Source organism: Fukomys damarensis, unplaced genomic scaffold, assembly GCF_012274545.1.
Source record: "Fukomys damarensis isolate Sample0158 unplaced genomic scaffold, DMR_v1.0_HiC HiC_scaffold_5, whole genome shotgun sequence".
In the NCBI taxonomy this organism is placed as follows: Eukaryota; Metazoa; Chordata; class Mammalia; order Rodentia; family Bathyergidae; genus Fukomys; species Fukomys damarensis.
This window is the reverse complement of record NW_022900917.1, coordinates 16,339,385-16,351,505: the sequence shown is the minus strand read 5'-3', so window position 1 is coordinate 16,351,505 and position 12,121 is coordinate 16,339,385. Positions and strand designations below refer to the sequence as shown.

Sequence of the window (12,121 nt, the reverse complement as noted above, 5' to 3'; positions counted from 1 at the left end):
ATATAAAATTGAAATATGGTAAATTCACATTTTTAGCAGACAAATTTAAAACTTATCTACTAGCAAAGTTTTTACTATTTTGACACATGTGTATTCCTTACATTTTTCCTTACAGGTAGAAATGAAATTAGTCATGGTAAAGATTTCATTTTTTAGTTTGATTCTTTATCACCAGTTGTTTTACTTTTATTCCTTTGAATACAAATACACTTTATAGAGTGTTACTGATAATTTCATTATTTATACCAGTGAGGTCCAGGAGAACTTTCTGTGATGTTGGAAATGTTTTACATCTTTACTGACCAATAATATAATCATTAGTCATATATGACTGTTGAACACTTGAAATATGGCTAGTGCGACCAAAGATCTAGATTTTCATATTTATATATTTTTAATTAATTTCAAAAGCCACTTGTGTATGGTGGCTACCGTATTGGACTGTATAGGTTTAGAGTAGTACTGAAGATTTTAGTAGAAAATGGATACTAAATAAGTAACTATTGTTCAAAAATTATTTTTAATATGGATTCTCAAGAACTTTGTTACCTTATTATAGAAAATAACTTGTTTTACATAATTTTTCTTTTAAATTTGTAGTTATACATATTGGGCCAATGTACTTAGGCCTCTGAGTTTTCATAAATAAAATGGGGATAATTATGCTTATTTAAAATAAGATTTTTGGAAGATTTAAATGATGTAAAACATGAGAAGCTCTTTGTATAGGGTCTGACAAGTATTACAGCTGAATCTATGATCTAAATCTGCATCTGTGAATGTATTTTAATATTATTACTTTTACCATTATATGTAATAATTGTTTCCCTTAATTTTGCTTTTCACTTAAAATGGTTTTTTATTTTCTTTTTAGCAACTGATCTCGTGCTGAGAAAAGTTATCAATTTTTCTGACTGTACAGTTTGTCTTGATAAACGAAATGCCAGCGGTAAAATAGAATTCTACCAGGATCCATTATTGTACAAATGTTCCTTCAGAACTCGTCTGCATTTTACATATGACAATCTAAATTCCAAGATGCCATCTGTTATTAAAGTAGGTTTCTTTTTTTCTAATAGATAAGTTACATGTGTCTGTTGTGTCTCTCAGTGCTTCTGCATAATTTTTAAAAATGTAAGAAATTAATGTCACATGCCATTAGTTTTTCTAAAATATGTTGTCTTTATACGTGTAACTTTTTGTATAGTATGTTTTAGTAGAGATGTTTTCTGGACAACTTTTACTAATTTTTTAGAAGTTTGTCTAGCTGTTTCTTAGTGTTTTGATCCTCAAATAGATAGAAATCTAATTAAAAAGTAGCATGAGTTTGATCTCTAGCACTACACACACACACAAAAGTGTATTTATACTCACAGTGGCCTGAATCAGTAATCAGTATTCTTGTCTTTATAATTTGTTCAGCATGATCTGATAACTTTCTTTTCTTTCCTTAGATAACTTTACAAGGCCTGATATGCTCACCTAATACTTTAGCTTAGTGGTTCAAAAAGTTTTAGCTTTTGATCCATGGTTTCAAAATGTAATTAAAATCTTAAAGAGTATGGGAGCTTTTCAGGACATATTTTTAATTTGGGAAATTTTGTTCTCTAAGATAGTGGTATATATTTTCAATGTGTGTAACTTATATGTAAGTATTTTTTTTTTTTTTTTTTTTTTTTTTTTTTTTTTTGCATTATCAGGGATCCAACTCCAGACCTTATGCTTGCCAGGCAGGTGTTGGCACCACTGAGCTAAATTGTCATCTTTTTTAACTTCATAGTTTTTGATACATTTCTTTAACTTAATTACTTAGTTCTGACTACCAGAGTTCTATGATAGAAAGTCAGGCCCTAAATCTGGACAATGATTTTTTCCTATTTTGTTATATAAAAATTATTTTTAAAAATATTGTTTAATCAAAACAATATTTTCTCTTATGTAGACTTACTGTACTTTAAGTCCTACTTTTTTTTTGTTAATAGTCAGTTGTCTATGTTTTACTTATACTTTCCACTGTGTAAATGCATATTGTTTTGATTAAATATGTTTTCTCCTTCTGTTTTTAATCTTTGTCAAAGATAAGCCTTGGCAAGTAGTTAACAATATTATTTCTATCTCTTTTCTTTTATTTTTTTTTTTGGTACTGGGGATTGAACTTTGGTCCTTGCTCTTGTGAGGCAGGTGGCGATATCTCTTCTCAGGAAAATGAGCTTACTTTTTTTTTTTTGTACCCGGATCGAACCTTGGGTCCCTGTGCTTCCAAGGCAGGCAGTGGAACCACTGAGCTAAATCCCCGGCTATTACTTTTTTTTTATTAGCCTTGGATCTGCTACTAGACTTGGAGAATGTGAAGATAAATTAAAAAGTATTTTAAAGCAAATAATGAATGTTTAGAATCTTTACTATATAAAATAATCTTATTGTTCATTATTGCAACTGTAATTGTCCATTCTAGGACTTGGCTAAATTAAAGGAAAAAAGTAAAAATAAATAAACTTGAGAAAAACTTATTGTTGACATGTAAGTTTGTGTTCTCAAAATTGAATGGCCATGAATTTTTGAAAAGTGCCTTAATATAAATGTTTGTTGATATGTGAATTTTGACTCAGGTAATTGTCACATATCTTACTACGTTATGGTCAACTGAAATACATTTTTGAAGTTTTTATTAATACTACTATGATGTAATATTTGCTGTTTGGGTTAGACCCATCTTCCAGTTCTAGTTCTAGGAAATATGTGTTAAATGGATGTGACTAACCTCATTAATCACATTGTAGACGGGGCTTTCTAGTATGTTCAAATACCCTAAGTATTTAGCTGTGCCTTTCATATTTGCTTGTTTCAGTGGCATTTTAATTTACTATTTATATTTTGGGTAGGCTTTACAATTTTCTGTGTTTTGTGTGAGCTAATGGTATTTCTGAGAAATATCATAGAGTGCACAACTCAATCTTTTCCCTGTTTTTTGAAATCTATTTTGCATTTTTTCCCCCAGAGAAATGAAACTCTGCACCTAAATCTTTGGCCAAAACTCTGATTAATTTATTTGGAAAGATTTCTATACAGTATTTGCAAATATCTTATGAATGCATAAAAATTTTGAGGACTTGCAATCTCTATTGCAGAACTGTTTCTAGAAATGTTTAACCAGGTTATAGACCCATGAACATTAAGCAAAATGGCTGTGTTATATACTTGTTAGCCTTAAATATGATCATATTTTGAATAATTTCCAACTTGAGCAAAGGATAACATACAGTGCAACTGAAATTTATTAGGGTGTTGGATTTTTGTAGATATGCTGACTATTTGATTTTTTTAAATTATCCACTCAGTTTCTGTTTTTCTTTTGAAGGTTGATTAAGTTTTTTCTAGTTGATTTTAAAACAATTTTTGTTGTAAAGGATAGATTCTTTGTTAATCACTAGTGCTTTACATTATTTAAAAGGATGTGACAAAGATCTCTAGAGAAGCTTAACATTTATATATACTCCTTCTCTGTCTCTGTCTTCCATTTTCTTCTTAATGGTTTGTTCAGTGTGTGATTTTTAGATCAGTTTTAAGAAACCTGCATTGGTATTTGAAATACAGTATTTTACCCTCTACCTTCAATTCACATCTTTCTGAAGTTCTTGTTAATAGAACTATTTTTGTGCGTTAAACCCTAAAAATATGACAAGTGTTGCTTCTTTTTCATGTTTCATAGACATTCAAATACTAGCTAGTCAAAATAAATCTTCTAAGAGACTTGATTTTATGGCTTAATTGGGTTTGTTCCATGTTTATATAACAGCAGGAAACCATTACACTGAAGCTGTGTTTATCTTTCATTGATGTCTCTCTCTCTCTCTTTTTTTTTTTTTTTTATGATATTTTTATTTTTCACTGAAGCTGTGTTTATCTTTCATTGATGTCTCTCTCTCTCTCTTTTTTTTTTTTTTTTAGGAGAACTTTGAATGCTGTATATTCTCTTGGGTAGTACCTAATCTTGTTTCTTTTTTTTGTTGTAATCTTATTTCTTATAATTGATTCATCTTACAAATTTTCTCATTTAAATTTTGAAATTTGGAAAACTTTTGAATATTTTACTTGGTTTTCTATATTTAACAAAATTTTATTATTTCCTTGTTATCATGTTAATCTTTTGCCCACTTTTAACACTTGGTTTTAGTATACATATGTATTCTTTTAGGCTAATAAACAGGAAAGAGTGATTAGAGTTTTATAAAAATGATATAAAACTTTATTCTTGAATTTAGCAGAAATATTTCTTTTTGGAGGGCAGTAATGTGATATACTTTAGATATTTGTTTATGTAACTTTTCTTCTGGACTAGTTCTGGTAGTCTAATATGAGTATATATTTTGATCATTCTATTTGCAAGTGTAATATGAATATATCATATCTTCTAATTAATTCTTTTATATCTATATTACTTGGCTAGAATCTAGTTTCCGGCTAAAGTTTATTGATCATTATAGCAAAATGTGTTTAATTCCTAAGACTTGAATCTTATTTTGGCTAATTATTTGTGACATTAGTGTTTTTTACAGTATTTTTTAAAAATAGCTTTTATTGTTACACTTCTGATATGCATAACAATCACATTCATCAAAAGGAGTTTGTACTTGTACATCATATATCTTGATTCTTCTTTTCTTCTTCCCCCTTCCCTTGTTTCAGTCCCTCTTATCCTTAATTATAAAAACTTTATTTCCATTTTTTCTTATTCTCTTTTTTTTCCTTTTCCTTCTCTTCCCCATTCTCCACCCTGTTCCCTTTCCCATTTGAACAATTTCTTCCTATTTCCCAATAGCTATCTAAATGTTATTTTTTAGGATTTAAATTTTATCAACTTATCTTAAAAGGTGCAATATTCCCTTTAAACATATTTTTATGAATGTTTTTGTTTTTTTTGAAATACAGATTCATACCTTAGTGGACAGTTTGAAGCTTTCTATCACAGATCAGCAACTGCCTATGTTTATTCGAATAATGCAACTTGGAATTGCTCTTTACTTTGGAGAAATAGGTAGTTTTAAAGATGGTGAAACAGAGGACCCTTCCTGTTACAATAAAGATATGTTAGGAAACATTGCAGGTAAGTATAACAGAAACTTAATTTAGAGCTATTATTCTTGCAAAGTGTTTTCACCACTGAGAAACTAAGAAACACTTTAGCTTGAGTTATACATGATGAGATGATTTTAGTTTGGTTGTTTAGCACTACTTTGATTTTTTTTTTTTTTTTTGGACATGGAATGCTGTGTTTGATTTTCTTTACTGAAAACGGCTAATATTTCTCATAGGTATGAATGTTCAGAATGTATATTTACTTAGTGTTAAAATGATACATCCTCAATATTTCCTAATAAATGAAAATATTGGTAGTTTTTCTGCAAAGGCTAACCAAGAGTCTATATCTGTAGCTAATTGGTTTGAAAATACTATTGATTAATGAAATATACAGTTCAGTGAAGGATATCCAATGGGTTTTTTCAGTTATTCATTTCATTACAACTTTACTAAAGTCTGCTGTATAAGAGTCATAATAGGAATGTGGGAAAAATACTGAGATAGATGAGATATGTTCTCCTCCCTTAGAATCTCCAGTATTCTAAGTGGATAGATGTATGAACAGTCACATGCAAATTATGATATCATGACTGGTAGAATGGTTGATAAACAGAGTTGTGAATAATCTGAGATAAAAAGGTGGTGAAAGGAATAATTGATTGATTCTGTGACTCAGGAAAATTAAGATACTAATTTCTATAGAGCCATAAGAAAAGAACATTTAAAACTGGGTGTGGTGGCACATGCCTGTGAGACAGGAAGATTGCCTTGAGTTTGAGGACAGCCAGGGAGTTCAGGCAGGTCTGGACTATATAACAAGGCCATGTCTCAAAAAAAGAAACAATTTTTTTGAAACTTTAGGGACAAATAATCCATATAAAAATTCAGAAATAAACATTTCTCCTAAGAAGATAAATAATGGCCAAGAATCACATGAAAAGATACTCAACATTACTAGCCACTTTTATTAAAATGTTGTGTTAGAATGCAGATCAAAGCCACAGTGAAATAATACTTGATAGCCAGTAGGATGACTATGGTTACAAAAAAAAAAAAATCTATCTATCTATCTATCTTGCTTGTGAAAATGTAGAATGGTAAATTCATTTTAGAAAATAGTCTGACAGTTTTTCAAAACATGTTCAGCCTAGAGTCACCCTGTGACCCAGCAATTCCACTTTTATATAACTATCAAGAGACTTAACATATATAGACATAAAAACATGTACATGAATGTTCCTGGTAGCATTATTCTTAAAGCCCCCAAAACAACCAAGGGAAGCAACCAAGTAGCTATGAACTGAAGGATAAATTAAGATACATCTGTACTTTGTAATATTATTCAGTGATGCAAAGGAATAAAACATTTATACATGCTATATAAAACAGTGGTGACGAACTTAATGGCACATTTGCCCCAGTGGGCTGTTGTATCATTTCAAGCTCTAAAAGGTTTGCCATCACAGCTATAATATGAGTGAACTCTGAGAACACAATCTTAATTCAAATCTCCCAGTCAAAAGGAGCACAGATGGTATGATTCTATTATATGACCTGTCCAGAGAGGCATTTCTATAGAGGAAAAAGTAGATTAGTGAGTGGTGGAGGGAATGACTGAAAATGGGTAAAATTCTTCTGGCTGTGATGAAAATGTTCTGAAGTTGGATAATGGTGGTGGGTATTCAACTTTGTTACTCTACTAGAAACCAGTGAATTGTATCTTTTAATATTTTTGGGTGTTTGAGACAAGGTCTCACTGTGTAGTTCAGGCTGGCCTTGAACTCACTATGTAGTCCAAGATGGCCTTGAACTAGCGAGAGTCTTCCTGCTTTAGCCTCTTGAGTGCTGGAATTACAGGTGTGCACTACCGCATGCAGATGTACTCTTTTAAAGAGTGAATTATGTGGTATTTAAATTTTATCTGATGAAAAATCTTGTTACCTTAGGAAAGAAGCATAGAGAACAATACTATTAAATTACTTGAAACAAGTATATCTGTATTTCATATTATATGTCTTTTATTTCATACTAGACATTGAATTCCTGTTAGACAAGGAACTTCTGAGACAGAAACAATGTTAAACATGTAGAACAAAACTTAGCATATAGAAGGTGCTCCATTCATTTTTTCCAACGTGACAAATCTCTAGTATAGAGAAACACTAAAAGAATTATTTTTTAAAAATTAATTTTATTGGTAAATGTTAGATATACATAATGATTACATTCATCATATGAAATTTGTACAGGTACATAATTTATATTGATTCTTTTTACACCATCCTCTATCCTCCCTTCAACCCTTTTTCCCCTCCTTTACACAGTTTTCCATTATTTTCTTCTATTCTTTTTTTCTTTTCCCTTCCTTTCCTGCTTCTCCCTCCCTAGTTTTCCTTGAACATTTTCTGTTTCCCAATATTTTAATACATTTTGGTTCTTATTTACCTTCTAGTTCTCTGCCTCACACCGGAGAAACAATGTAATATTGAAATGTGTGTGTCTGATTTATTTCACTTAAGAGTATGGTCTCAAGGTGCATCTGTTTACCTAGAAATGTCTCGAGTTTATCCTTCTTTATGACAAAGTAGTATTCCATTGCATAAAAAAACATCTTGTCCATTCATTGGTGATTGGCATTTGGACTGTTTCCAGGATTTAGCTGTTACTAACTGTGATGCTGTAAAAATGGGTATACATCTATTGCTGTGGTATGATGCTTTTAATTCTTTTGGGAAGATACCAAGAAGAGGAATAGCTGGGTCAAATAAAACCTCTACTCTTAGTCTTTTGAGGAATCTCCACGTTGATTTTTCAGTTATTGCACCAGTCTACACTTCTACCAACAGTAGACAAGGGTTCCTTTTCCCTCACAGCCTCTCCAGCATTTGTTATTCATTGATTTCTTTATAATAGCTATTCTTCCATGGGGTGAGATGGAATCTCATTGTTGTTTTAATTTGCATTTCTCAAATGAGCAGTGTGATATTGAACATTTTTTTCATATATTTATTTGCCATTTGTACTTCTTCATTTGAGAACTCCTATTCATTTCAGATGCCAATTTTTAGATTGAGTCTTTAAACTTGGGAGGTCTGAATTTTTTCATGTTTGTATATATTCTATCTATTAGTCCTTTGAGGAAAAGCTGGCAAAAATTTTTTTCTCATACTTATGGGTTGTCTCTTCACTCTGTTAGTGGTTTCTTTGGTGGGCAGAACTTTTTAATAAGATGAGATTTCACTTGTTGGTTTGTGCTATTACCTGTGTGATGGCTGTGCTGTTCACAAAGTCTTTGCCCACACCTATGTCTTCAAGAGTTCTACCTATTTTCTCTTCCAGCAGACATAGTGTTTCTGTTTTAATACTTAGATCTTTGATCTAATATTTTTATTTTAGTTTAATGCATGGTTAGAGATATTGGTCTAGGTTTAATGTTTGGCATGTGGAAAGCCTATTTTTCCAGCACCATTTATTAAAGAGGCTATTAAAAGTATTATTTTAGAGTGGACAGTTCCATACTTACCAAATAGGATCTACCGTAAATTTCTGTTAACATTTGTTAAATCATGTATCTGTCTATCTAGTATCTTTCCATGTTTAAATGCAACCAATGTTTTCATTGTCTTCCATAGTAAATTATAAGCATTAGTATACGTTTCACCTCGATTCCAGCTGCATATCCTTAACTGAGTTTATTAATGGGTCTTTTAATTTTCTGGAGGTTGAATTCATAAAGTAAAATTTATAAATCTTTAAGTCTTCAGAATATCATTTACTTAATTTTAAAAATGCATATAATCACCTAGTGTAAAAATACTCACTGAAAGCAAAGGAGTGCTTCCAAATTCATTTCTGGAATCTAGCTAGCATCACCTTGACCCTAAAACCTAATGAAGGCCCAACTAAAAAAATACAACCAAACAAGAAAACAAGAACAAAACTAAAGGCTAATCTTCTTAATGAACATAAATGCAAAAATCCTCAGGATATGGCAAATATAATACAACAAGACAGGAAAAGGATTGTGTATCATAACCCATAAGTTTCATCCCAGAATTGCAAGGATCATTCGACATATAATTCACCACGTAAGTAGAAGCAAGGACAAAAACCACATGATCATATCAATAGGTGCAGAAAAAGCTTTTGACAGACTCCAGCACTCATTAATGATTAAAATCCCTGAAGAAAATAGTTGTAAAAGGACCTTACCTCAATCTGATAGGAGTCATTTATGAAAAACCAATGGCCAAAATCATTAAATGGGGAAAACCTGAAAACTTTCATTCTAAAATCAGGAACAAGAAAAGGATGCCTACTCTCACCAATTCTGTACAAAGTGGTACTTAAGACAGTAGCCAGACCGATCAGTAAAGTAAAAGGGATACATATAAGAAAGGAAGAAGTTAAATTATTATTTTCAGATGACATGATCCTCTATATAGAAGTCCCAAAAAATTACACCAGAGACTCCTAGAATTAATAACAAAATTCAGTACTGCAGCTCGATACAAAATCAACACACAAAATCAATAGCTTTCCTCTACAACAGTTATGAACTCACTGAGAAATAAATTAGGAAAGTAATACCATTCAGAATGCCATCAATAAAAATTAAATACCTAGGAAATAATTGTTTAGTGAAAGATGTCTACAATGAAAGCTACAGTATTCTGAAAAAAAAGATTGAAAATGACATCAGAAAATGGAAAGATGTCCCCTGTTTTTGTATAGGCAGAGCCAATATTGTCAGAATGGTCATACTTCCAAAACTGTATTTAATGCAATCCCAGTCAAAAATACCAATGGTGTTTCTCACATCTGGAGAAAACAATTGTAAAATTCATTTGGAAACAGAAGAGACCCAAAATAACAAAAGAAATCTGGGCAACAAGGCCTAAGCAAGAGGCCTCACAATACCAGATTTCAAGTTATACTACAGAGATAATAGTGATAAAAACAGCATAATATTGGCACAAAAACAGACATGTAGATCAATGAAACAGAATAGAGGGTATAGAAACAATCTCAGATGCATTTAGCTATTTGATCTTTGACAATGTGGCCAAAAACATACTTCAGGAAAGATAGCCTCTTTAGAAAATGATACTGAGAAAACTGGCTATCCATCTGCAGAAGAATGAAGGTGAACCCATATCTCTCACCATGTACTAACTAAAAGTGATGAAATATATAAATATTAAAACAAACAGTCTATTGAAAGAATAGGTGAAACTTTTAATAAGTGTAGGCAAGGACTTTCTGAGGAGAACTCTAATTGCACAAGAAATAATGGCATGAATCAAATGGGACTATATAAAATTAAAAAGCTTCACAGCCAGGCAGCAGTGGAGTGGAGTCTACACAATGAGAAAAAAATTTTGCCAGCTCTTAAGACAGAGGCCTAATATCTAGAATATATAAGTAACTTAAAAATATTAGATCACCCAAAATAAAAACTCAGTCAAAAAATGGTCACATGAAATAAACACTTCTCAGAAGAAGTACAGATACTGTAATTGTGTGAAAAAATATTCAACATCTCTGACCACGAGAGAATTGCACATTAAAACAATACTAAGATTTCATCTTATACCAAAAAGAATGGCAATCATGAAGAAATCAAATTACTATTACTGTAGTAATAACAAAAGGTGTGGGTGCTATAAAACAGAATCCCTTCCACATTGTTGTGGGAATGCAAAGGAGCACAACTATTGTGGAAATCAGTGTGGAAAGTCTCAAAAACTAGATAGAAATTCCTTTTGATGTAGCTATCTCCCATCCTTTCTAGATATCTTCCCAGAAGTGCTAAAAACATATTACAGCAATACATGCATACCGATGATTATAACAGCACAGTTCACAATAGCTAAATCTTGGAAGCAGACTGTGTGTCCATCATCAGATGAATGGATAAAGACTGTATCTATATACAATGAAGTACTACTTGGCCATAAAGAAGGATACGTTTGAGACATCTTTAGGAAAATGGATACACTTTGAAAATAATGTTAAGAAGAATAAATCAGACACATAAGATTGAATACTGTATGTTTTCTCATTTGAGTAAAGTACAAATAAAAAGTAAAATAAAAATAGATAAGAGGAAAGCAGACACATCTTTTGCAGATAGGAAGGGCACCAAGAGACCAAGGGTAGGGGAGAGGGAGCAGGCGAAGGGGATGTAAAAAGATTCAAGCTGCCACATATACATGTGCAAGCTGCCCACAGTGAACGTAGTCATGTCATAAACATGAACTAAAAAAGAAAAAAGGAAAATAGGAAAGGGGATCTAGAGACAGAGAGGTGGGCTGTTTTTAATTTTTGTTTATGATAATGTTTTCATGGACATTTTTGTACAAGTTTCATATAGACATAAGGTGTTCCTCTCTCAGGTAAATACCTAGGAATAGAATGATATATTTAATTTTTAAAGAAACCATTTGTGTTAGCTTTCCTTTGCTATGACACGTACCTGAGACAACTTATAAACTGAAAAAGCCTGTCTTTGATGGTCCAAAGACCTCCCCATTTGGTCCCACCCCTTAAAAGGTTCATCAGCCTCCGAATAATGTCCCACATGCGAGTGAGTGTTAGTGATGATGATGACTGTAGCACCACCTGACCCTTTTCCCAAAATAATTGTACCATTTCATATTCCCATCAACAATGAATGAGAATTCCAGTCACTCTATATTTGTTGGTATAAGCATATTTTTACTTTTCATCTTCCTGGTGTTTGGTGGTACTTCATGGTTTTAGTTTGCATATTTTTTGTTGAGTTAATAGTTTTAACTTTTTCTCATGGTTGTTGGTCTTTTTAAACTTTGAGAAATACATATTAAATTTTTACATGTTACATTATTGATATGTAAGAGTTTTTATATACACTGAATTTAATCATTTGTCATAAATGTTTTAGTAATGTGTTTTGCCAAGCTGTGATTTGTTTTACTTTTTGGTGCTGGGGATTGAACTCGGGTTCTTGCACTTGTGAGGCAGGTAGTGGAACCACTGAGTTAAATCCCCAGTCCCTCTT

General features: G+C 31.7%; 1 protein-coding gene across 4 annotated transcripts in view; it reads left to right on the top strand.

Moving 5' to 3' along the window:
- Nucleotides 1-12,121, top strand: part of Vps13b (vacuolar protein sorting 13 homolog B) — a 675,222-nt gene that overhangs the window by 38,914 nt on the left and 624,187 nt on the right. For all 4 annotated transcript variants that reach the window (XM_033759979.1, XM_010619560.3, XM_010619559.3 and 1 more), the window contains exons 6-7: nt 875-1,056; nt 4,930-5,104. In XM_033759979.1, coding sequence (XP_033615870.1) covers nt 875-1,056; nt 4,930-5,104 — 357 coding nt within the window. The remainder of the gene's footprint in view (nt 1-874; nt 1,057-4,929; nt 5,105-12,121) is intronic.